This window comes from Lepisosteus platostomus, chromosome 26 (genome assembly GCF_059453375.1).
Source record: "Lepisosteus platostomus isolate fLepPlt1 chromosome 26, fLepPlt1.hap1, whole genome shotgun sequence".
NCBI lineage: Eukaryota > Metazoa > Chordata > Actinopteri > Semionotiformes > Lepisosteidae > Lepisosteus > Lepisosteus platostomus.
The window spans coordinates 6,596,971-6,623,575 of record NC_142636.1 but is presented as its reverse complement, the minus strand read 5'-3'; the positions used below and the strand labels follow the sequence as shown (position 1 = coordinate 6,623,575).

The 26,605-nt window shown below is 45.8% G+C and overlaps 1 protein-coding gene across 2 annotated transcripts; it reads right to left on the bottom strand.

The window, feature by feature from the left end:
* Positions 1–206: 206 nt before the first annotated feature.
* On the bottom strand, positions 207–25,917 carry nr2f5 (nuclear receptor subfamily 2, group F, member 5). 2 transcript variants are annotated; one of them, XM_088620424.1, is made up of 4 exons: positions 24,410–25,917; positions 8,084–8,364; positions 5,749–5,995; positions 207–2,440 (listed from the first exon to the last, which is right to left on the bottom strand). In XM_088620424.1, the coding sequence occupies exons 1-4, from the start codon at positions 24,795–24,797 to the stop codon at positions 2,124–2,126; spliced, it is 1,233 nt and encodes a 410-aa protein (XP_088476550.1). In that variant the 5' UTR covers positions 24,798–25,917; the 3' UTR covers positions 207–2,123. The 2 variants fall into 2 exon arrangements, with proteins under 2 accessions (XP_088476550.1, XP_088476551.1); XM_088620425.1 differs by having other exon boundaries at positions 24,428–25,914.
* Positions 25,918–26,605: the final 688 nt, after the last annotated feature.

Below are 26,605 nucleotides of genomic sequence, written 5' to 3'. Positions count from 1 at the left end.
ATCATGCTCGACCAGCCAAGATTTTTGCTCCTAATCTCCTGCTTTCTTCTGTTTCCTTCAGTTTGTTGTGATATCTTGTTTTTTTAGGTCAGAAGGAATGTGGGCAAGCACTCTTGAATAAGGGGGATTTTTATTTAGCTTTTCTTTTAAAATAGCGTGCACAACTGCAACTTGTGGTGCTTTAGTTAAGATGCTTATAACATCACTTTTTCAAATCGAATCAAAGTTTATTTATCAAATGCATAACAATATGGCATGCAGCAGTAGTTGCTGGCAATGAAATGTCTTTACTTGCATTAGGAATTATCTTTTCACATACCACAGCTTGCTCTCCATGAGACACACAGACAGGGAGAGAGCCTGGGGTCAGAGTGCAGGGTTGGCCATTGTACAGCACCCCTGGAGCAGCTGGGGTTAAGGGCCTTGCTCAGGAGCCCAACAGAGTAGGATTCCTCTGCTGGCTGCGGGATTTGAACCGGCAACCTTCCAGCCACAGGTGCAGATCCTGAGCCACAGAGCCACCACTCCACCCCTTGTTAGCTTATTAACCCTTTACAATTTCTTGCATTAGGAATGATCTTTTCGCATACCCCAGCTTGCTCTCCATGAGACACACAGACACACAGATAGGGAGAGAGCCATGGAGCCTAACCTCTTTCAGTCGAGCTCTGGAGATCAACTCCACACTCCCAGCTGAGGCAGCCTGCAGGTGTACGAGTATTGTATAATAGTGTACAATTCTTCTATAACGGGTACACACACAGGTTCATTAACTTACGGAACAACAAGTACTGAAAGCCTTGTGTGAAAGAACAAATTTTATTTTATGCATTTTGAACCATCTTCCAACGAAAAGAGGGGAAGAACAAAACCAATAAAGATCAAAACTAAGAACAAAACATTTCAACAGAAAACAGTAGGGCCCTTTCCTTTCTTTCTCCCGATGGCTTGCAATCCCGAGTCCAGATTTATCTGTTTTAGTAACACTGTAGTGCAATGTCGTGATAGTTTGGAAACGGTTTTCTAGATAGCAAAATAACATAGCTTCACAATACCTAGAATACAGCAGGTGGACGATTCCTATAGAAAATTCTCCAGGTTTATGCAGGGCTTTTATCTCTAGAAAAGAACACTTTCCCTAGGTGTCTATCTGTGAATGATATGGGTCAGTGGCGCCATCAGTCAGTCTGAATGATTATTGTCATTGTCTGAACTGGCAGAAGGAGCTTCATGTTTAAACTGTTATGTCCAGCCTCTGCACAGATAAGTGTTGATGCAGGCTTTCTAACAATGCTGATTACATGGTATTGTCTTTGGCTGACCTGCATCAGTGGTTCTCACTCAGTCATCGAATGCTGTCACGCACACATGGTCCACCCTGGTTTTTTGGGTCCTGTCCAAGTAAGGTCCAACCATCCTTCACTCACGGGTCATGGACTGTGAGGGCAACAACACCCTTGTGGAAACAATGCCAGCATTTCCAGTCTGCGCTTTTTTGGGGGCCAGCAGGGGCTTTTCATCAGCAAACCCCCAGGTGCCAGTCTGTAGAGGACTGCAGTGTGAGTAAAGAAAGCCAGTGACAGCAGATAGCCATACGCCTTTACACTGATAGTGGCAACAGAAGCAGGAGTTCCATTTCCTAGGGTCTCCATGCCCATTCCAAGTCCTGCCATCCCCACTCCAGCAGTCCAAGGTCTTTGCATAACAGGTTCACTGCACAGGGTTAGGAGCGCATGCAGAGCCCAGGAAACTTGCAGATGTCTCTTTCTTGGAGCTCTGAGTGTCCAGACTGACTGGTTAGCCCTCTGTTTGTCTGAAGCATGGACACGCATGGCTCTTTGCACTGTGCCACGGCTCCAGCCCTGCTCTACAGCCCTTCTCAGGGCTGTCATGTCATGCAGGATCTTCAGCGGTGGGAGAGGTGGGGCCTGATGACCACCACATGGGGGATCTTGAACCCCTGTGTCAAAGCCAGCGCTGTAGCTGCACACACTGCTTCCACAGAATGAAGTGGGAGTCCGCAGGCACGTATGTCAGTGCTGCTGTAGCAGGGGGCTGGGGGGGGGAGGGGGGGGCTGGCAGTGGCGTCAGTGTTGGGGGGGTGGGGTGGGGGTGTGGTGTCGTCAAGGCCCGTTTTCGTTGTAGTGGAGGGAGAGGCCCCGGTCCCTCTGCACGGGCATGTAGGGCCAGTTGTAGCTGGACCCCGACAGCAGCATGTCCCGCAGCAGCGTCTCGATGGGCGTCTTGCCCACCAGGCGCACGAAGAAGAGCTGCTCGATGACGGGCGAGGAGACGATGCGCAGGGAGGGCAGCCGCAGGAGCAGCCTGCCGAAGCGGTTGGGCTGGCTGGGGTACTGGTTGCGGACGTACTCCTCCAGGGCGCACTGCGACTTCTCCTGGATGCTCTCCACGTGGGCCACGTCGGACAGACCCATGGCGTCTGGAAGCACAGAGGCAGAGGGAACAGACCGGGTTACAGCAGCAGGTCTCCACCCTGTCACTACAGCCAGACTCGCAGGTATTCCCCTGAGCCCAGTCTGGGTCTGATGATCAAACGTCAGCACCTGTTTGAGAACCTCCCTGGGATCTGAGCTTCAGCTGCATTGCACTTGTACAGGAGCGCATTGGTGCCCTGTGTCATAGGACCTGTGGACTGTGGAACACTAAGCATTGGTGGTGGTGGAGGGGAGTCCCCATTACCTGTAAAGCGCTTTGAGTGGAGTGGCCAGAAAAGCGCTATATAAGTGTAAGGAATTATTAATTATTATTATTAAACGTTGGTATTTAAGAAACCATGAGGAAGACAAACCCACAGGCAATGACAATACACACCAGGGGGCGCTATACTGGCTCATTGTAATAACCCTTGGTGGTCGTTAGTTACATTGATAGCCCCCGAGATGTTCATGAACACATGTTCCTGGGGGCACCATTTCTGTGCTTATTGTTCTGCTGTTAGCAGATTACATCAGACAGTTGTTTAAAAGAGCAGCGAACTTCACAGGCATCCCACAGCTCCTGAAAATTGAGAAGGGCGATCTCGGATTCCCCGATTATAAGCGCGAGGGGTCAGTCAGGGTCATTCCAGCCACCTGGGAGAGCTAGAGGAAACTGGAACCCCCCTGCTGAACCAAGAATGCTGATTATGGGAGTATTCAAGACTGTGTCATTGCCATCTGTGTCTGCGCGTCATTGGTTAGTCGACTGCTAAGAGCTCGGACAGCTAGTGTCAACAGTTTGGGACACAACCCGGGGATAGATTGAACCGAGTGGTGTTTGGAAGATGTTCTGACAGCTGTACAACAGCAGTGGGCTAATTCTGAAACCAAGGACAGAGGGCAGAAATTTACAAAATGGACCGAGGGAGGGTTGACGCTTGCCGGTAGACATACTTTCCACTCTCTCAGCCCTTACCTCCCCCTTGTCTGTTGTAGGAAGCAGGTCAGTTAAGGAATCAGCAATGACAAGGCCCTCTGAAGGGAGGAGAGAGACCTGCAGCCCTTTTTCTCCCACAAGTTTCCATAAAAAAATATATTTTTTTTGGAAAGAATACAAGTCTGTTCGGGTCTGTCAGGTCAGGTACAAGTCTGTTCAGGGTGACGCCATGTGCTGCCTCCCAGTGTCTCACACTGGGGCCCTGGGCTCAATTCTGGACCTGCGGTGCTGTCTGTGTGGAGTTTGCATGTTCTCCTCTGTGTTCTCGTGGGTTTCCTCCAGGTACTCTGGTTTCCGCCCACAGTCCACAGACATGCTGGTGGCTTAATGGGCTTCTGGGAAAACTGGGCCTGGTGTGAGTGTGTGTTTCAGTGTGCGTGGGTCCTGTGATGGACGGGCATCCTGTCTAGGAAGTACCCAGCCTTGTGTGTGTAAGATCAGGCTCCCCCATGACCCTAAATTGGAAGAAATGTCCAGAAAATGGATGGATGGCTGGATAAGAAGAAAGCAGGGGTGTCATCAATGTCTGGGCTCCTTGACCCGGGCTGGGAGTGGGGATAGTGGATTAGGCGGGGTGGGGAGCGTGCTGAGAGGGAAAGTGTCTGTCTGACCCTGTTAGCTCACGCTGGCTAGCCCCAGCAGGGCTCTGCGGTGCACTGGAGCGGAGGTGAAGAAGATAGGCAGATCAGCTAGCTGCCCCTGGCTACAGGGGTTATGTAGGTCAGGGCAAGAGCTGGAGAATCCTGGTAGCTATTCCTCGTCATGTATAATTCAGACATCGTGGGGGGGCCAAGGAGGGGGCTGTGCGAAGGGGAGGGGGGTGTGAGCAGGGAGGAGGCTGCTGCTGGTTTCTATAATGGATAGCAGGGTGAAGAGAGAAACAAGAGCCGAAACGCATTCAGCAGTCCATTTGGAAGAGTGCAGGCTTCAGCAAGCACAGGCAAAACGTTTCTGACAAACAAAGGAAAAGAGGGATTAACCAGAAAAGCAGAGAATCAACCGTGTTGGACACCCCACGAATCTGGGTCTGCCTCCACAAGAGAAACCACTCTCGGGCTTTTCTGCACATTTCCTCTTAACTATTTCATTTACGGCTGTCTCCTCTAGCCTTGCGCTGCTCCAGAGAGCTGTCTTCAGAACAGTCTGTGGTGCAAATACCTGCAATTTACATTTTAAAGTCATGCCTCTACAGTTTTTTTAAAGCACTGCAAGGTTAAGATATTCATTATATTCAATTAACAGCACATAACACTCGCTGCTAAGTTTAAAACATAGTGCAGATTATAGAACCAATTTGTAGTTGGTATTTCTTTTCCCTCCTGTTTTGCACTTCACTGCTCTGATGTTTTCAGGAATTCCAGGGGTTAGTTTCCCCGATTTCCAGCAGCACAAGACGCAGATTCTGGTGTAAAAGCCACCTCCACATGTTGGGCACATACTTGACGCCTTACTGTTAGGAACAGCAGACGTTGGAGGCTCCCAAAATATTTAAATGATCCATATCTGGTCATTTTCAGCTTCAGCACTACAATTCATACAAGCTTGTACACCAGAACAAGAGTCCCCGAGCCTGAAAAACGTAAAATGAGTCACTAAAGTAAAGCTGTAGCGAATGACTGGATTCCATGTGAGCAGTTTTATTGATTCTGTCTCTCACCCCTCTTCCTTGCTATCCTAATGCACCGTTCGACAGCTAACTGCAGAGCCTTAATACACATCCGCACTACGCACTTTTCACATAGTCTACAGGTTTTATTTTCCTTTTGGTCTCACTGCTCCATATTTATTTCTTTTCCCACAACATATTTGCTGTTCCTGCCGTTTCCGTTGTGTGGTGTTTGTCTGTTGTACTGTGTGCGTCCTGAGAGACCAGCGGGGTTGAGAATTCCACTGTACGTGTTACACATGGCAATAAACTACTCTCCTCTCTACTCTACTCATTCCGTCAGCATCTGCTTCTGAAAAAGGCCGAATCCTACAGGGTGGATGTGAGAGAGAGGCAGGAGGAAGATCGGTGAAGCACAGGCTTCAGTGTGCAATGGCTTCGCATCAAATTGCGCAGATACCCTTCCAGCCATGCCCTTACTTTCAGATTTTTGTTGTTCAATAATGCATCTGTAATAATGCATTGTTAAATAATGCATTGTTAAATAATGCATTTCTGTAGCTCTCTAGAATTAGTTTGACTATTGTCTCCTTTTGCCCATAGCTTTTCCATACCCATGCTGCATTGCAACGAGAGTGCAGGTGCCAAGCCCTATTTCCCACAATGCTGTAGGACCATCCTTCCTCCCCCTCACAGAAGGAGCTTACCGGAAGTGAAGAGCACGATGGCCTTCAGGCAGGAGTACTCGGCCGTGTCCACCTGGAGGGCTTTCAGCTTCTCCACCTGCTCCTGGAAGACGCGGATGTGGTCCATGAAGGCCACCACGCGCTCCGCTGACATGGGCGAGGCGTGCAGGCCAGCTGCCGCCAGCAGGGGCGCCACGTGGAGGGGCATGGAGCACTGGGCCGCGTTGAGCACGAAGAGCTCGCTCCAGGACATCCGCAGCAGGGACACCTGCACACAGGAGAGATTGCAAGATGGGGTTCTACAATCTTCCCTTGTTGTGTTGTGCCACACACATGCTCGCTCTCTAAGCCATCGGTGCAGACGGTGATACAGCAGGGTTCCTACCACCCACTGCTGAAGTTCAGTAGCTATTTGGATGCAAGTGAAAAAGTTTACTCTCTATTGGAAGAGACAGGAATAATGCAGTTATTGCTCATTGTTCCTCAATGAACAGAAGACCTCAAGTAAGCACACGGTGCTGATCCTGCAGCTGGATGATAGAAAACCATGGATTTAGCAGTACTGCTGCTGCACAAGGGTCCGATGCTCACTGCCAGCTGGAGTCACTCTGAACATACAACCCACCCTTCTAGACCTGATTTATAATATGTGTTAAGAGATCACTTTATTGGCCATATACAATTGCTTGTATTGGGAATTTGTCTTTTCGCATACCCCAGCTTGCCCTCCATGAGAGAGGCATACAAAGAAGGAAGCTTGGGTTCAGAGTGCAGGGCCAGCCATTGTACAGCACCCCTGGAGCAATTGGGGTTAAGGGTCTTGCTCAGGGGCCCAACGGAGTAGGATTCCTCTGCCAGCCATGGGATTCGAACCAACAACCTTCCAGCCACAGGCGCAGACCCTTAGCCACAGTGCCATCACCCTGCCTGTATACAGTATATTACAATTTGAATAGGGCTATGGGCTTTTTTGACTTTGAAGTCAGCAATACTACCCCTATTTGGTTTTTTGCTCGCCTAAGTATAGGATCAGTCCTTAATCTCAGTTTAACTACTGAGACCTCAATGCCAGGACAAGGTAGAAAAGGAAAGGGCCTTGCTTTTCTTCATATGTCAAACCTCTTTGCCATTTTGCATGCTGGGAAAAGAAAAATCACGCTCACAGCAGGGCTAGCACTGCTTCAAGGAAAGTATGACATACTGCAAGCTCACCAGGGCACAGCAGTTTGGAGAGTCACTGTTGTAGGACAAGTCAAAGATATCCTGATCAGCTGGACCCTACTCAAGCAACAGGTGCATTCCTCAGTGGCCGGTTCCAAATTCAAATTTAATTTGATTGGAAAGCACGTGAAGACACTCCCATGGCAGTGGACAACTCTGCCACACCCAAAGACTGGGTCCCTGTGACAGAGTGCTGCACAGCTTTCAGTGGGAGTGACATCACTCCTGGAACTCGCTCAGCGCGCTGAGCCCGGTGACACGCGCACAGACAGGATGTGGCTCTATTTTTAAACAAGTATGAGCCGCAACTAAAGTAGCCAGACGGTGACGGGAAAGCAGTCTGTGTTTTCTTTCAGGACTGCAGGGGTTAAAAGAATCCTGTCCTCACCAGGCGCCTGCTGTTTTTTTATTTCTCAGCAAAAGGCTTTACAGCTTGAACTCAGATCAAAATAACATTCGCGTTCATCTTTCATTTTGACAATCACATGAATTCTTTTTTACTTCGGTACCTATTGACACTACGCCAGCATATGTGGGAGGTTACATATGGGAAGATAATTATTTAGCAAAAACACAACACGTGAACAGCTTTAAAAATCCACATGAAAAGACTGCTTTATCTTCTTTCACAGAATGAAATCAGGGTGGAATAATAATAATAACATCACTTTATTAACCCTTTACAATTTCTTGCATTAGGATATGTCTTTTCGCATACCCCAGCTTGCTCTCCATGAGACACACAGACAGGGAGAGAGAAGCTGGGGGTCAGAGCGCAGGGTTGGCCATTGTACAGCACCCCTGGAGCAGCTGGGGTTAAGGGCCTTGCTCAGGGGCTCAACAGAGTAGGATTCCTCTGCCAGCTGCGGGATTTGAACCGGCAACCTTCCAGCCACAGGCACAGATCCTTAGCCGCAGAGCCACCCCAATGAGGAACAAGGTCAGAAATGGAACCGAGGAATTCTCTTAGACTGCTCTGCCTGTGCCTTAAGAGGAAAGCTAAGGGCTCTGTGTGGTTTCATTGCAAATGTAGGCGTGGTTGGCAGCATTTCTGGAAAAACAGAGCTGATGGCAGTACGTGGGGGAAGGTGCTGGCCAGGGAAAGAGTGGCGGAGGGTGGCGGTCTAGGGCTCACCTGGTCTATGAGCTGCAGGTCGGGAAAGAAGGGAATGTTCTTGGCCCACTCCACGGCGCTGAAGAGCAGGCGGGCGGCCAGCTCGCAGATGTTCTCGATGCCCATCAGGTTGTTGGACTGCATGCACTGGGCCCCGTAGCGAGAGGTGGGATAGGGCTCGGCGCGCAGCAGCAGGGAGATGAAGCCGGACATGTAGGGCTGGCTGTTGTAGGAGTCCCCGCCGTTGGTCAGGTACTGGCCCGGGCTGGACTGGGAGCTGGACATGCGGCCCCGCTGGACAGCTGGGAGACAAAACAAGCAGAAATGTGGAGAGAGGATTTTAAAAGAGGCCGGCACAACAGAGAGCCCTGCTTTCAATGCCTGGGGCGCTATTTGTGTGGAGTGTGCATGCTTCTTTAGGCACCAAGTTTATAGAGACCAGATCACTTTATTGATCATATACAATCTCTTGCATTAGGAATTTGTTGTTTCACAGACCCCAGCTTGCTCTCCATGAGACACACAGACAGGGAGAGAAGCTGGGGGTCAGAGCACAGGGTCAGCCATTTATACGGCGCCCCTGGAGCAGTTGGGGTTAAGGGCCTTGCTCAAAATTGAAACAATAACACATGTTTTCTGGGAATGTGTAATAGCGAAACGTGTCTGGTGTAAATGTCAACAAATTTTCTGGAGTGTACAACTACAGTTTTGGTTAACCTGTGAGAAAGGTCTGTTAGCATGGAAGAGTACAGAACAAAGAGCAACAGTGGATTGGCTGTTAATCAGTGTTATTAAACATTTTTTGTGGTCCGCTAGGTGCGCCCAAATTAAAGATAATATGAAAAGAAGAGATCAAGACATGTATTGGAGAATTTGCAATGAATTAAAAGTACGAATTAAAAGAGACATCTTAAGATGTAAGTTCCACGCAGCAAGAGCTCTAGTTTCTGATTCGGGTGTACATTGATTTTCTTGCTTGTATTCTGTATAATGATTTCGGTGTATGATTTGGTTTTGTATTTTCATAATAAAACAAAAAAAGGGCCTTGTTCAGGATCCCAACGGAGCAGGATTCCTCTACTGGCTGCGGGATTTGAACCAGCAACCTCCTGAGCCACAGAGCCACCGCACTGCCCATATTGTGTGTTCGTTTTATTGGGAAACTTTTGCAATATAAATATTGTCACACCAAATCCTGCGAAGTTTTCATGTCTTTTTATGTTGTATTGGTGAAAATGCTTGCCCGCTTGCCTTGTCAGATCAATGATTCATCTACAAGCACCACTTGTCTTTGACCTGTGTGTCACAGACGTCTGGAACACAGGCAGGAGTGGTAACAGTGCTTGTCTTTTAGCAGACTGTGCATTAGCAACTGCTGCCACAGAGACTTTTACATTAAGATCTCAGCTCTTCCTCACCCCAGTGTTGGGGGCACCAGGAAATCCAGGAACTAATTAGGAAAACCAGTGAGACAGCAGTCATGGCAGAACTGGGAGCGTGCAAAGCAATTGCATCACTGGAGCAGTGGTGAACACTGCTGTCTCACAGCTTGGGGGGCCCTGGGTTCAAATCCTGCTATTTGAGTGCAGTGTTTACAGTATGTTCTCCTTGTGTTTATGTGGGTTTCCTCTGGGTGCTACAGCTCCCTCCCACAGTCCCAAGACATACTGGTAATTGGATTCTGAGAAGATTGTCCCAGGTGTGAGTGTGGCTGTGTGCTTGTGTGTGTCTGGCCTTCAATGGACTGGCGTCCCCTCCAGGGTGTACCCTGCCTTGCACCTGTTGCTTGCTGGGTAGGTTCCTGCTCCCCAGTGACCCTGAATTAAAGTGAACATAAAGTGTTTAGAAAACTGGATGCACGGTTTCTAAAAGACAACCTCTGCAATTCCATCAGGAAAGGAAAGCGACTGAGGGTGACGGTTTAATTTTTCAAGCTAAATGACTTAAATCCAAAAAGGAACCTCAAATTTTAATTGTTAATCTCCCAATATTTATTCACTTGCATTATTGTGTCCTTGTGTAGTTTTCCAGTTTTGTTTTGGCCTACCCATGTTGCACAAAGCAGCTTAACACCCAGAGGTCAACATCGCAGTTCTTAAGAAAGTTGATTATTACATTTTTACATTATTTAACACTTGAGGTGATTCCTGTGGAAGATGCTATAGCCTGCCAGGTCCTGGTTTGACCGGCTTCTGTTCTTCGACCAAAAGCAATGTAATGAGGCAAACCGAACAGGAGGAAAAATAACAAGAGCTCATCCAGCACAAGAATGCCCAGAACAAAACAGACAAAATCAAAGATGGTGAAGTAGGTTTACTGCTTTCTTCCTCCTACTGTACCAGCACTGACCTCTTCAATTGCTGTGCAGAAGAGCCAGCCCATGAATGAATAATGACTACTACCAGGCATCACACATTTCCCTTTCTCTGCTACAGATGGTGTTGGATGGAGGAGTGGGCACAATCTGAATCCTTTCTAGTATGACCTGGGAGCAAATACATTTGGAACTAAAGCTTACCTGCTTAATAAACTAGGATTATTAACCTTCTGGAATGACAGCAGTTCAACAACACTGGGCCAGGGTAAGCTGCCTCTAGTGGCTCCAGTGCTATCAAGATGTCAACTTCCATCCTGGGGCTACAGCTTGCTGTCCTTAGAGTCAGGCTTCAGATTGACATTAGATACCATAGAAAGGAACATGGCTGGAATCTCTCTAGCGGTATGAGTGATTTCAAACCTTAATCTTGAAAGCTAATGCATTGTACTTACAGCAGCAGATGGGTATAACCGGTCCTTAATATAAGTCAAATAGTTAATTAATTACTGAACTGAACTATTCATTTGGATAAAAATGAAAAACAAATATATTAATCAGAGATCCCAGCAAAGTCTAAAGTTTACCAGGTGTAAAGGGGTTCATAAATTATACTGTAACTCCCATAAACGTAATTCATTCTTCAGGACATAAAGTAAAAAGATGTTCTTTAGAAATAGTGCTATATTTTCGACTAAAGATTCAGAAATCACAATAAGGGAGATTTTTATTTCATGGTTGGCAGTTAATGCATGGAATAGCTTGTTAGGGAACAAGTAAAGGTTTCTTCCACGCTGAAAAGATAAGAAAAGAAGCACACTGTTTCGGCTGTGGAGCCTTCTTCAGGCGTTAGTGAATTTAGAACTGCAGTAAACTACAGTAAACAAATAACTGTAGAGCGGAGTATGTTATGTTGTATACATGGTTAAATATTTTTTCAGATGATCTTGTACAAACGCCCTGCATTTTACTGACACACATTTACTGCACTGTAGTTCCATTTATTTCTATCTTCTAACCTCTTCATCCAGTTCAGGGTCGCGGGGGAGCTGGAGCCTATCCCAGCAAGCAATGGGCACAAAGCAGGCAAATACTGGAATAAAGCCTAAAAAGCATCTAAAAAATGTCTAAAGAGGCTGATATGCCACTCTTGCGCCTTTACTCCAGAAGAGTCTGTATTGAAATTGCCCGCTGCAGGGACGGAGCTGGCTCTGAATAGCGCTCGTCTGCTCCTGCCCGCCACGCCCACTTCCATCTCAGAGACCAGCATGCTCGGTGCCTGTACGTGGGTGTGCGTTCTTCTTGCTTCTTCCTTCCGCGGGGACACTCATGCAATCGGCCTCTTCCAGCTCCACCCCTGACCTGAAGCACCAATCGTTAAATAACACATCTCCAGACAACCTCCCCGGCTTGCTTTTGTGCCGGAACTGTTTTCCTTCCTTTCCCTGCTACGGCTTTCTTTTTGCCCTTCATCTGAGAACAGTTCTATTTTTGTGCAGGTACGAACCGCAGAGCGAGCTGATGTGCCCTTCAGTCAGTAGGGAATTTGACAAAACACCCTAATGATCCCCGCCTTCGACAGCAGTTGAATCCCCTGGCTGCGACATTAAATTGTTGGAGAACAATGCACATCTGCTGAGGACAACACACAGGGCGATAAAAGAGAACAGCTGATTAAACACCACTGAGTCCTCCAATATGCCTCCTGTCGCCTTGCTGCCAGAAGCAACAAGCCAGCACAGTCTAAGCCCCTCTAATAGGAGACATTAGCAGAACTGACAGATACCAAAAGGTTGCAGCAGAAAGTTGAAAGAGTGGCACAATTACAGCATCCCTGCAGGGCTGGATGGATCGACGTGGCTACAGGAGTTGTGGGGTGGGGGTAGGGAATTAAACAGGAATCGTCTGAACAGGAGACCTGGAGCATATTCACCACTGTAAATTAATTCGCCCTTTTATTCAGAAAGCCCCCGTCCCTTGAGTGCTCCCTGAATAAAGCTAATGGCTTTCTCTTTGCACGTGTCTGTATTCTATACACTGCGCACTTGACTACCTGCCCTGGCCGGGCAGTCAGATGAGCTCCAAGACAAATGCAGACATATAAAACGACCATGTTAATGCCCACTTTTCAACAGGGATGGAGTCCTGCAGGGTCTGCTGCTGCTGGTCAATCGGTACCTAGTGATACTGCGATTCAGATCAGAGACGGAAAGGAAACCCAGGGCACTGGCAGGGGTCTGAGAGCTCCAGCTGACTGCTCCTGCTTTCCGGAAACATTAAGAAATATTACAGCTGGTAACTTAACACGGCAGTCCAAGAATTCAACCTGAGCTCTTGCGGAATATCTCTCGCGACTTAGGCATCTCTTAACATGCACAGGCAAGTTGTCACCCACACCCACAAACAGCATCTAAAGCATCCAGCTCTCAGTCCGGAGCATCAGAGTGAGGCAAAGGTTACTTTGGAAGTATTTCTCAATTCCGGTGGTCATATAGAGACCAAACTGGCTAGAGAGGTTATAGGTTCTTAGCACAGGAGAAAAGTATTATCTAAAGCTGAGATCCGGAAAATAAAAACTTCAGAACATAAGAAAGGCTACGAAGGAGAAGTCATTCAGCAGCAATAGTTAGCTTTCTTAGCAATAGGCTTCAACAGTATGGCTGGGTAGCTTGTTCCAAAGTCCCACAACTTTCTGGGGAAAGAAATACCTCCTGTTGTCTGTTTTAAGTGCATTTCCACCTAGTTTCCTCAAATTCCATGTGATTTCCAAAATCTGAAATTGTGACACAATATCCCTTTTAGCAGACTGTAGCTTGTAGCTTGATCCTGTCCGATCTCAAAATGAGCAATGTTGAGCCTGGTCAGTAATAGCACTAAGTATTAAGTTGCTGCCAGTAGGTGGTGGTGTTGGGCCTGCAGACAGCACCCTGCTTTCTGACCAGAACTGTCATTCTGGTACCACAGTGCTTTCGTTGAACAAGATGTTAAACTTAGGTCCGGAATTCACTGTATTTGGTCATCATGATGCCTTGTCACTGTTCCTAAGAGCAGGAATCTCGATGAAATGAAATGATTAAATTCAATGCTCTCTCTTAATAACGGGGAGTGGTGAGTTCTCTGCTCTCCCCCTGACCTGCTCTGCAGTGTGGCTGTCACCAAGAGGCACCGCAGTGAGCCCCCCATGTACAGTGTTTGGAGATTCTATTCAGCCTGGATAATATATATATTATATTAGAACAGATTACTGTGCCTTTGTAGTGATGTGAAAAAGAAACTTCTGACATGCACTTGTCACAAGCCTAACTCTAAGATACCGCATTTTTCAAGGAATATAAAAGTTGAAGCAATGTTCCTCCCGACTGATTGATAATGGTTGTTTTTCTTTTAATATTTTCTGAATAAAAGGACCCAAAAAACGTTATTCTTGGTAATGAGCCCTTACTATTACGCTCTTACAATTATCCTATACATCCACTAACAGACAGCTATTCAGCCAAATCTCTTTAAAATCCACACCATTCTAGCCTATAAAAAAACAAGTAATGGGTTTATTCCCTGCTGAAAAGAGAAGAAAGAAAACACAACGTTTCAGCTGTGGAGCCTTTTTCAGGTGTGAAGGTTTTCTTTCTTTATAGCACAGAATTAACCTCTTACTTGTTCCTTTGCAGACTACGCATGCTGACCCAGCTCCCCACCTGGACCAATTCTAGCTTATAATGTTGGAAAGTTAAAATGGAGGTCTAGGTGAACTTCAGGGCTATGAGTCAGTATTGGTTCAACTTGGTGTACATTTTTCATAGCATTTGTGTGACAACTGGGATTACTGTACTGACTGCTACACAATCTGGTGCTCAGATACTACACAGTAGCTAATATTAATGGCCACGCCGCAGTGCGTACATCACTACCCAAACGCAATCTAAAATTGCAGTATAAACTGAGATTCATGGGTCATACTGACTACAACAGACACAGACCCCCAATTTAAAAGTTTTCATCTGTCTTCTCCGCTGACAATGTTAGTTACGGGTTAGGGAAAGAGACAAGAAGGCAAAGACAAGCAGAGCCTGGCAGACAGAGTGTGTCAAGTGGGGCTGTTTCCTGAAGGGGAGCCCAGTTCATGCCAGACATGTGCAAGGGGGGTCAATCTAGTGCTGCTGATTAACGCTGACTTTCGGACTGTGGAAGGAAACTCATGCAAACTCCAGTGAGCACTTTATAAACTGAAGCTCCACTTAACAGTACATGACATGAGAGTAATCCATGTCATGTACGGCTAAATAAGGAGCAAAAAAAAAAGGCCAAGAGAATAATAGGAATATTACATCACAAATAATGAAAGGTTTTTTACCGCACAAAATGCTAGAATTAAGGCCAAAATAAATTACACCCAGAATAATAAGAGGAAACGTCTAGATGATGAAAGGGAAACAGCTGATGTATGGCAGTAATATTTCACTCAGGTGCTTACCAGGGGAGACTTCAACAACAGCCCTGAGGCTGAGGAAGGACAAAGTTCAGTATGAGACGGTCTTAGCGCAGACGTGGCAGATACTGTACTCTCAGCCCTTCACATAAACACCTCACCGGGCTTCAGTCACTTTCCTTAAGGAAACAAGAGGCCTAACAGAACTCTTGGAACAGTTTCTCAAGTCTCAAGCAGAGCAGTGGCTCTGTGGCTCAGGATCTGCGCCTGTGGCTGGAAGGTTGCCGGTTCAAATCCCACAGCCAGCAGAGGAATCCTACTCCGTTGGGCTCCTGAGCAAGGCCCTGAACCCCAACTGCTCCAGGGGTGCCGTATAAATGGCTGACCCTGCGCTCTGACCCCAAGCCTCTCTCCCTGTCTGTGTGTCTCATGGAGAGCAAGCTGGGGTCTGCGAAAAGATAATTCCTAATGCAAGAAATTGTAAAGGGTTAATAAAGTGCTGTTAGTTAAAAAGTCAGTCTAATACCTACCACTTGCAAAATCGCTCATGTAGTGCCTGTCCATAAAAATAGTGACAAAACTGAATCATGTAATTATATTAAAAAAACAACAGTCATTCTTACTTCTATAACACGTAAGGTTAGGGAATCAACAATTCAGGGGGTCATGGAGCCAGCGAGAAATGTAGGGTACACCCTGGACAGGACACCAGCAACTGTGAGACACAGACTCTCAGAAGCCAAATACCCTGCCAGTAGGATGCCCCGCCACTCTCTGCCAGTATGTCTTTGGACTGTGGGAGGAAACCAGATCGCTAGCAGTAAACCCACACAAACGCAGGGAGAACATACAAACTCCACACAGACAGCACCCCAGAGCTCGAATTGAGAACAGGGATCCTAATCTCAGTGGATATGAAGCATGAATTACAGGAGGTCTCCACAAGAGTGGCCTTAATGTGATTATAAACGTCTGCACTGGAGTATCGGGGGAAAAAAACTTCAGCTACAATCTCTTTTTATTTTCTGCCAAGATTCACCGTGTTCTTTGCGTTAATGAGTTATGAACTACTCCCAGCGGGTCGTGACTCCAGAAGGAGCATGAAAAGCCAACGACTTTTCTTTAAAGCGATGAAATTGTTATTTTCGAGGACCAACCGCAGCGTGCGTGTCGCGCAGGAGTACAACGGGAAAAGTAAAACGTCGAAGTTAAGCGATCTCAGGTTTCCAAGTAGAGAAAGACGTTATATAAATCTGGAGCGGCCAGGGAGGAAATTCGGAAATTAGCCGCTTGTACGACGTGTTCCTTAGAACGCTGATGAAGATGGAAAAGGGACTTTTTTGTACCTACTGAAAAAGTCTTCAGATTACTCGGCGCGTACAATTCCTCAACCTTTCTAGTTAAAAAAAGCGTTAAGTCTGCAAGCCTTACACGTAAATCTATTGCAAATCTGATTTTTAAACCTCTCTCCTCCTTGCAGTTTTCCAAAATGTACAAAACGGAAAATGAGACACTCCTAAAATTCAACTTGCCTTTAATGGATGGGTGTTTTTTTTTGTACACAAACCCATTTGAATGCACTTTAAAGTGAAATAACGCTGAAGGCCCAGATCTGAGGCAAACCAATCCCCACATCCACAACACGGGCAGTCGGCAGATGGCTCGCTTCCTAGCCCGTATGCCCAGACCGCACCATTGTCGAGGAGAAACCATAACTTCGTCACACGCGGAGATTAACACTTGACAATCGGCGCCATCAGTGTCGATCAAAAAACCCGCCTGCGCCCCTGACACATGATGGTTAACTGTCGCTTCGGGCGCTCTGCCCAAAGCGTTTCATTATTAATGTCGCGTCCATTGACCTACATTTCTCAGCGCTGGAGCCGGGACGCTGGGAGCACGAGCGAGGCGCGTGTGCGAGGGCGGCCGGGCGGTCTCAGTGCACCGGCAAGACACGAATAAACCATTCAAAAACGGCGGCTTTCGTGCCTGTGAGGGTCGATCTTTCTTCCCCTTCAGATTGCAAGATAAAGGTCCCGCGCACACTAACTGGCTAACTCGAAGGACTCGCCCTTCGAAATGTCTTCCCAAATATCTTCCGCCGCCGACAGACATTACGTTTCTAAAACAAAAAAAGTCTAACGTTCAACCAAACCCACGTGGAATTTTAAGAATCGTTTTTTTCCCCTCTTCTCTTTTCTTTTGTATCCAGTGTTGAAATGATTAGAACCGTTTTCACGAAATAAATATGTTTTCGTTCTTTCGCAATTGTGTACGTGACAAAAAAAAGCTGCCTTTTGTTGGGGTTTTTGTAGTCTACGGGACACTTCAACCTCCTCCAATTCACAGACAGACAGGAAGATGCATAGTAGAGGGACAGATCCAGACGCGATACACAAAAGGATGGGCAAAACTTGGAGAGGCGATGCTATCGTTTCCCTGAAATCTTTCTTGCAGAAGTCAGCGGATCTGTCAGGGGGGCTGGCCATTGCGCCCTCAGTCTTTGTCCGGTGGTCGCCGGGAGAAGGCGGCCTTTTGTCCGGAATTAAAGTAAACAATAGAAACCCGCACAAAACCCTCCACAAAAACAAACTTGTTGCAAACAGGACGAGTTTGACGTGGACCGAATTACAGAGAAGAGGGAAAATTCAGGAAAGAAATTTGTTAATCACGATTTTTTTTTTTGCGGTAAACCATTTTAAGGTTCACGGCTTCAGACTCCCACACAATTTCTAGTCTGGGTCAGAAATCTCTCACCCGGTATCCTATGTCATATGACATCGTTTTCAAAGGTCTGTTCTCATGTATATCTGGTCTCAAATACACAGGATCAAGCGATGTTGAAATATGTCAACGTAGTCCGTAGGTGAGCCTGCTGCTAAGACCAACTAAGTCTTGAAAAACTTTCACGTGTGACAATAGTATATAAACCAAGCCTGTGGCTCACGGCTCGTAATACCTGACAGAGGAATTTCGCCAGGGAAATGCTGTCACCTAAAAAGAAGGATGCATTACTGTGATGCAACAATAGCCGCCTGTAACTGGCCGTAAACCCTCAGAATTTTATCAATCGCGTTTGCACGGAGAGCTGAGAATCGAAAACGCTCCATTTGGCCACTAGAGGTGTCGTAGGCTGAAGCGACATAGACGAAATCTCCTACACCGCGCGCCCTTCGTCTTTGTTGTGCTGTCTGACAAACGCGACAGTCGAATACTTGCAAAATATGAAGTCGCTGAATCAATAATAAACAATACATGCCTCTGGTGAAATCGGATACTGTCAAACAACAAAGTCTTTTTTCCTAGTTTTTGTTTTCCTTAAGGATATTTAAAGCCAAACGTATTTTTTTAAATGACAGATATTACTAATATTTCACATACGATTACAATGGACTTAATGCGGTCTCAACGGAGCCTTCAACAAAACATAAGAACATAAGAAATATTTGGAAAGACAGGAGCCTCACTTGATCATTAGTAACTGAGCGATCTGAGAGTTCCGTCCAGCCATAACTTAGGTCGACTAATTCAAATAAATCTGATCATTCTCCACGGATCACTTCAAACATAAAGTTTGCTAATGGTGGTTTTAAAAGCGGACTTAAAATTTCCCCTTCTACTGTACTAACGTACCAAAAAAGAGACTGCAGTAATCAATAACTGCAGAGTCATCATTTAATAATACTATCCAATCTGGGGATCAATAAGAAATGCTAACATTGCTAACAGGACTGACAAGAAATCCAGGAAATTGTACTTGTTTCTACTTTTTTTTAAAATAATGGATTGTTTTGTACACTAGATTACCAGAAAACATTACTTTTCATCTTAAATGAGTAACAGTTAATGCTTAGTCTTCTGTATGGATTCAGAGCTGGTTAAAGCAGAGGGGAAGGGAGATCATGACCCTGTTAAAGATACTCTCATCACAACTGTCGCGTTAAGTGTTAGGAGATCTTGAACAGGTGAGTTTCACTAAAGTGTGGTCATGCTGCACATATTTGAACTGTTCTGAATACGTTGAAACACAAATCTGGATCATCCATCCAATTCCTAACTGCATCATCCAGTCCAGGGCTGTGGGGGAGCTGGAGTCTATCCCAGCAAGCAACAGGCGCTAGGTGGGGTACACCTCGGGTGGGACACCAGTCCATCGCAGGGCACAGACACACACACACTCACACACTCACTCACTCACACCAGGGCCAATTAAGCCACCTGTATGTCTCCAACTGTGAGAGGAAACCCATGTGAACATGGTGAGAACATGCAGACTCCACCCAGACAGCGCCCCAGGTATGGAAGAGAGCCCAGGGCCCCAGCACTTCGAGGCAGCAATGCTAATCACTGCAGCCACCCTGCTGCCCCAATCTGGACCATACAATGAAAAATTAAACAGGATATGCAGATGTATGGCGCACAACAGGAATGGATAGCAAGCAGTGCAGGGATTGCTCGTGGGGGACAGACTGAGGGTCCGGTCCTGGTGTGTCTGCAGGTTTTAATTCTGGCTCATCCCTTCACCACTCCAATTAGCCACTTATGGGCCTAATTGGGCTCATTTAGCAGCTTCACAAGCTCTTCACATGCTGCAGCTTTACAGAGAGAAAACCTACAGGCACACCAGCCAAGAAGACCCCAGACTGGACAGTCCTACTGTAGAGACTACATCCTACTTTCACTGACTGCAGATGTATCTGTAGATCCTGTGCTGTTTTTGCAGTAGGTGGCTTTCCACCATTTTATTTTGTTTTGGGTGTGTGCATATATACATACCTCAGCACATCGCTGCTCGGAGACACCCATTCTCTTGCAGGACTGGAGCGGACTGGTTTCCCATTGCCAAACTCCTCCACAGTGTCCTGTTACCGACATACTGCCAACTAGCGGACGAATTAGGCGTTACAATCCTCAAGACCTCTCTGTGGCAATACTCTGGACTGTATTCTTAATGTTGTAGCAAAAGCAATGCTGGATTAATAATGCGCAGGGAGACTGGCATGTAAGTAATTTAGTGCCAAGAACAGCGAACCTACGCATGCCACCGAATCCAGTTCCTCTGCCATACATCGTTTCAATTTATGGGACTCAGATCTTTTTGCATGGTCTCATAATGCAAGAAGGTGCTTTTCTGACTGTTAACAATATGTAAGAATCATCTTTTAAAGATGAGTGGTTCATGTGCCTGACGCGTATTTCGGGTTTCTCGAGTGCGCTTAGTGGGTATGTACCAACCCTGTCACGGAGTGCCTCTCGCTGCGTGTTCTAAAGTCCATTTCAAACCGAACTTTTTCTTCCATTTTTACCGTTTCCTTGGCGTTAAGTATCATCCACACAAATGCAAGGTGACGCACAAATTCCTATTCACTGGATTCACCGGGAAAATCAGCTACCAGCTTCTGTCTCTTGATTAGTTTAATTAGTTTAATGAGCCCAAATATAGAATACAGCGTTGGGCAGACTTTCGGTAAAGTCACATGCTTCAGGGTTGAATTCGAACAAGCTGATAAGCTACGATTGCGTATATTTGGCTCTTTAGCGTTAAAATGTTTCTGAACGATTACCCATGTGGGGTTTATTTTAAGAAAATAGGTATGGCACCGATTACTGGCTTCTTGAAAGCTTTATTCTGTAACTAAGATCAGAACCTAAGCTCTCCTAATCCACTAATTGCTTAATTTTATCATGGATCTACTAAGGTTACTAGACGCTAATGGGAGTAAATGGACGCGTTCCTGTGATGTCTTAGAATAGGTCCATGATTAACGTTTTCACAGAAACATAATCACGTATTGTTTTGAATTACGTCTCAAACAGCACAAACCTACCCTGGGATAATCTCGTTCATTACGGAAAATGGCCCCACTTAAAAAACAACCGAAAGGCTGTGAAAACTGCACATCATCACGAGTTAAAGTCACAGGCTACATCATTTTGAAAAAGACACCGACATTTAAAAAAAAAACAATGAACTATAATCCAATTTATGCTGCATTTTGTTTTTGCTGCACAATTTAGATCTGTAGCTTTCCTCCACAGTCAGTATATAAATAATACTTTTGCATTATAACTGGACAAATCGGTCGTCACATTTCCGTCGTGAAGAGAATTCTCTGCGTGACCTTGTTTAGCCTACAGAAAAAAACTGCTGAAGCAGGGAGCAAACGTTTAGTTGTTACAGTAACGTTTCCTTTCGCTTCATGGGAACCGACATGAGCCAAATGAATAAAGTGGGAAAAGAGTTTATAACGCTGGAGCTTAAAAACGTGTTCACTTTTTTTTTTCACTGCTCATTTTACAGTAATATTCGACATTTCTGAATCGTATTCTATCATGTATCCAGCTTTTCTGTGGTTAATTGGGTTTGTTTTCGGGGATGATGCTTGAGTGGGGAAGAATTGAAACGGCAGTCGCCTTTTGGCGCGATACATTGGGTTTTCTGAATAAGATTACATTAATCTGCTTGTTCTGATAACGCGGTTGCTGAAAAATTAAGTAGGACGGCTTTATGAATTGCTTCAAATGTCAGACTAGATCAACCAGTAGCTCATAAATGGATACTTTCTGTATCTGTAAATTAAAAAAAATACTTTGTTTTTAAAAGCCTTTCAAGTTTTAAACTAAGTCACAATCTATTTTTTTATTATGATAATTTTATTAAGTATGATAATACTGTTCTTAATGTGTTTATCAAATGTGGTGGTAGGTGTCGGCCGATTCCGAATAAAAGTTCCATTATTAAAGGTTTAATAATTTGTAAATACAATAATGGATGTTTGAGGGAGTCTCAATAAAAAGACTCATCTCTTTAAATTTAACAGATAGAACATATTTTCACTCTGCAATTGCATCTTAACGGATACACATACTTCAGCTTTGGCACGCTGTGATGTTACTGATTGAAAATACGTTCGAAAACAGTAATAACGATCCTTACACTTATAGAGCGCTTTTCTGGCCTCTCCATTCAAAGCTCTTTAGAGGTAATGGGGACTCCCCTCCACCACCACCACTCAGCGAATGTCCTTGTTTCTCCAAGTGAAAGGCACCGCATGTCTTTGTTTCTCGAGCAACGTTAATTAAGCAACGAATCGTTTGTTGGTTTCATAACATTGATCTAAATGTTTACTTTTTGCCTGTCGCCATGCTGTTTGAATAACTGTGTCTTTTAGCATAGGAACACATCTTAAAGGAAAGGGCAAAATAATGTCAGAACAGGTGTAGGAATTAACGCATATACAGTTCGTTTTGCCCTGTAACCGGTATTTAAAACATCTGTAGGTTTTGCTGTCTTGTTTAACATGCCGACACATTCGTAATCAATAATCGAGTTTTTTTTAAACACGGATCTGACAATGTTTTATGTTAAAGGTCACAAATGTATCATGCGCCAGGTGTTCCGAGTTTAATCAGTTATAAAATGCCTGAGTGAACGAATTCGCCCTGCAGTATTTTATGTGGGCTTTTAAAACAATCAGATTGCGGTCAACTCTGGCCCATCTCTCCGTAAGCCTTTAAAATCAGCACGGTTACAGGCTGCTTCAGCAGAGACACGGGGAACAGGAATGTTTCAACTGAAAATACTTTTAAATGAGAGAAGGACATGACCGTGATAAAAAAAAAAATGATGGACATCTGCTACTGTATTGTAGATCTTTTTGACATTGTACAGTCGATTTGTTTGACTGTGATGATACATAACCTATGGATTACATGTAACTTTAAGGCGGTAAAATCTCTTAATGTGCCGCGGAAATTCATTCCGCTCTCATCTCAAGTTGATTTTAAGGGAGCAGGACTGCATATAAGGTTTTAATACGTGGTGGAACAAAGAAGGTTTCGACAAAGCCAGAAAGGTAAATTTCAGAAGCCGAAGTAGATCCTTTGCAGTTGATTTTAGTCTGTCTTTAGTTGGGGGGGATGAGTTTAAATTCAACGGATTAATGTCTCCTGCCTAAAACCAGCGGCCCCATTCTGATTGTGGTAGCATCAGGTGAACCTAGTAATTACATACAGTACGTGTAAGACAATGCTGATGTCAAAGACCCTGTTTTCAATGCGTGCATGGAGGACAACGATGTTGTCACACGACGGGTCGTTTTCAACACCCTAACCCCAAGAGCTGTGCTACACTAACCAGCGATTCTCGAACCGGCGCACTCAGTAAACTTTGTTTTTCTTACGTGAGGCACTGTTAAACCTGTTTTAGCTCCAGATCTTCGTAGCCTCTGCTATAGTCCAATGTATTTTTTCCTTATAAAAACAAGTATTGTTTGATTGAAACGAGAAACTGCAGAAGGAGACACCATAGCAGCAGTTCCACGATAGATATGAATGACGGATTATGATGAAATTGGTACTTTAACCATTTCAAATAGAACTGCATGTGTGATCAGCTCCCTGTTTAATTGTTGAGTCAGTCTGGTTTAATAGTCATTTGGGGTCGCGAACGTTTTCTAACTTCTGTGAACTGGGGTAACTAATGAATCAATCTTACAGGTTTCTTTTCAGGTTCGTGGAGTGTCTTACGAGAATGCAGAAGCCATGAATTATGACAATGCATATCTGTGTCCATAATATCCAAGATAATATCCAACAATAACGTATAAAAATACTTTTGTATTGAACACTTGGTTTAGATAGCCTTTTACACTTTCTGTGAACAATACACAAACTTTCTGTCTACTGATAGATGTGCGTCGCCCTTGATAAGACACTTTAAATGATTGTCGGTAACAAACTAAAACAGATTTTAATTTGCAAAGGTTCTTTCGCGCAAATTTCCAACGCAAGACGCTTGACAGTCCAGATAAACGGGAGGGTGTTCAAATTGACGCAAACGGCCTGGTTAAGCGCGACACCGGGAAATCTAAGCCACTTAACCACTCCGTCCTACACACGTGTCGGCACTGTCCCATCTTTTCACACGAATTGCCCAGCCCGTGATCACTCGCAGTACATACAGCAAAGTCGGGCTGCGGAGGAAGAGAACCGCATCATTAATACGAGCACAAAGGGGGCAGATAACGTCCCTCTTGTGGACTGAGCGGCCCGCCGAGAGAAGGCTCAGGCACTGCTAGTGTGCCTTCCTTCTTCGGGGGAAAAAATGTAAATGTAGCTCATATACCCACCACAGGATTCCGACAGGTTTAACGACTACACTTTTTTCGAACTTTTCGGGGGAGGCCCAGACAAAGAGCATTTTTATTCGGTGAAAACGGCAGATACACCAACCTGTGAAAATAGACGAACGTGACCTGATCTCCCAGATTCATAGTCACATTCTTCAAAACTTCATAGCCAATCTTTAAGCTATAGCTGCTTGACTACAGTATTTACCGTGCAGTGTATACGGATATGCTGTTTTAACATTTTCTGATGACTCCAGTCATAAAAAACGTTTTTTCCCCCCAGAACCCCATGCTTGATTTTAAGGTTTAGTCCCGTAGAGTTCTGCGTAGCGCAGATGAACTGTATTCTGTATTGTTTCTACGGGCTATATGCTTAACACGCCACCCTAACGTTTTGTGTTTGTCAGCTAAGTCGATGTAGCAGCGGCAGTAGGAGCAGAGCGGGATGGATTTAGGCGACTGAACTGGTGACCCACCGCGCAGCCCGGACTCACCCTCCCTCCTCATTCCGACTTTCAGGCACTTCTTGAGGCGGCAGTACTGGCACTGGTTGCGGTGGTGCTGGTCGATGGGACAGTCGCGGTTGCCCCGGCAGGTGTAGCTCAGGTTCCGCCTCACCGACCGCTTGAAGAAGCTCTTGCAGCCCTCGCAGGTGAACTGGCCGTAATGCTTGCCGCTCGATTTGTCCCCGCACACCATACAGTCCACGTTGGGGATCTTGTCTCCGTCGGTTCCCGGGGTGGAGCCGGAGGGGGTCCCGGGCGCCTGGATGGGGGTGCCCCCGGGCTCCTGGCTACATATCTGGAGCTGGGTCCCAGGCTCCGCCGAGATGCTTTCTTGCCACTGGTTTACTACCATTGCCATGCTATGCCGCGCTTTAATCTTAAACAGGACACACTCACACACGGACTGGGAAGAGCTCGCGAACCGCGCGGGGGTCTGGGAGGCTCGAAACAGCAGCGCGCGCTCCTCGCTTCATCCAGACAAGAAGCTCGATCTATTATTGATACGAGGGGATCGACTCGATCTTTTTTTTTTTTGCCCTTTTCCAATGTTCGAAGATTCCAGGCCGAATCGTGGGAGGGGAGTCTGGAATCGATACCCTGGCAATCGACTACATATGCTTGTGAGACTTTCTTGCGAGAATCCCGAAGTCAGACACAAAGATACCCTCTAAAACTTTGTCAGCGGTACAACACGTCTCCGATCACAACAGCGGTGTTATAGTTACGTTCTCTCCTACGATAGGCACAGTCGTCTCTGCCCCCTGTCCGTGTCTTAAGTGTGATGACGAGGATATATTTGAAGATTCCATTCCTGTCCCTTTCTTTAGAAGAGCAACATTGCGGGCTGAGGCGGGAGGTTCCCCTTTTTCCGCTGAAAAAGAAGGAGATGTCAGTGAAAATCGCTTTCGTGCATTGTCCGAGAACGAGCTGTGGAGTCGACTGACCGGCGAAGGGAAAACAGCCCACGTATCTGCAAGTCCAGTTCAATAATCACGCGAGCTGGCTGAAAAAAAAAACAGTTCTGGTCTTTCCTTTTCTTGAGAACAACACGACGGCTGCCTGTTGAGGTTCCTAGGCAGCGCCTAGCAATACGCTTAATTGCCGCTCCGACATAAATTCCTTCTCAAACTAATGCACACAAGCTGCAGGAGAGCGTTCCTCGGACAGTCACATGTACGCAAGATGACAGTTCAAACGCGGCTTTCTCTGGACAAGAGGGACCGTCTTACTCTTCAAGAGAAGGAAAAACAAATCCATAAACCAGTGATGTCCCTCGGGTTATTATGGATTTCACGAAGACAGGAAAAAACACAACAAGAAGGGCTACAAGTCAAGAGCACTTCACCCGCTGGCTGTCAGATCTACCACTGATCTGCGCGACCAGAAATCTCCGGAAAGTGACACTGGTCAGCCATGCGTGCGCGCACACCGAGGGACACCTTCCTTATTTGAGCATGCCGCCCATATAAGGACATGCGCTCCTTTCTCAGGGCTCGGGGGTTCCCAAAAATTGCACGCCCGTGATTGGCCGGGAGCACCCACGGAGGCGTGGCTTCTCCCGCCGAGCTCGATAGCGTTGTCCCTTGCCTCCCGTCCATTGGTCAAGACGGGCCATTAGAGTACTTTTAAATGTCCGCTTATTTGCCCGGACGGGTCCTAAAACTTGCAGGGTTCTTTGCTGTCTCCTGATGTCTTTGTCGGACTTCTTCGAAATCTTCGTAATCAAAAGGCATCCCCCGTCTGAGTCACATTAACCACAGGACCAACAAGTTTAATAATAATAATAATAATAATAATAATAATAATAATAATAATAATAATACCGTGCGGTATTATTAACGCTGCTGTTTACAAACAATAGTAAGATTTCTCCTCTCCTGTTCTCTTTCAGTAATGCTATCCTGTCCGCTTAGAAAAGAGAACATACTGCTTTGCTGTTTCCACATATTTTAAATATATATGAATTTGATTAACCTAGGAGGTGGTGTGTGAAAGCCTCTTGTGCCCTGCAGGAATGCGCGACATCGCTAATATAACGTCTTAGAGATACATCGCTCGTCTTTCAGTCAAAGGCATAATGCTTTTTTAAACCGTTTGTAGCACAATGATAACTTAATAGTCTACACTTTCCAGACGCTTCCAAATATGTCCAAACGGCGGCAGAAT

What these genes read in the sequence shown, in the direction of transcription:
- nr2f5 (XM_088620424.1), bottom strand. Translation starts at nt 24,797, where the DNA reads ATGGCAATGGTAGTAAACCAGTGGCAAGAAAGCATCTCGGCGGAGCCT. An exon ending in ACCTGCAGCTCATAGACCAG is followed by an intron (nt 5,996 to 8,083) that starts GTGAGCCCTAGA and finishes TCCTGTGTGCAG; the next exon opens with GTGTCCCTGCTGCGGATGTC. An exon ending in CATCGTGCTCTTCACTTCCG is followed by an intron (nt 2,441 to 5,748) that starts GTAAGCTCCTTC and finishes CTGTGCTTCCAG; the next exon opens with ACGCCATGGGTCTGTCCGAC.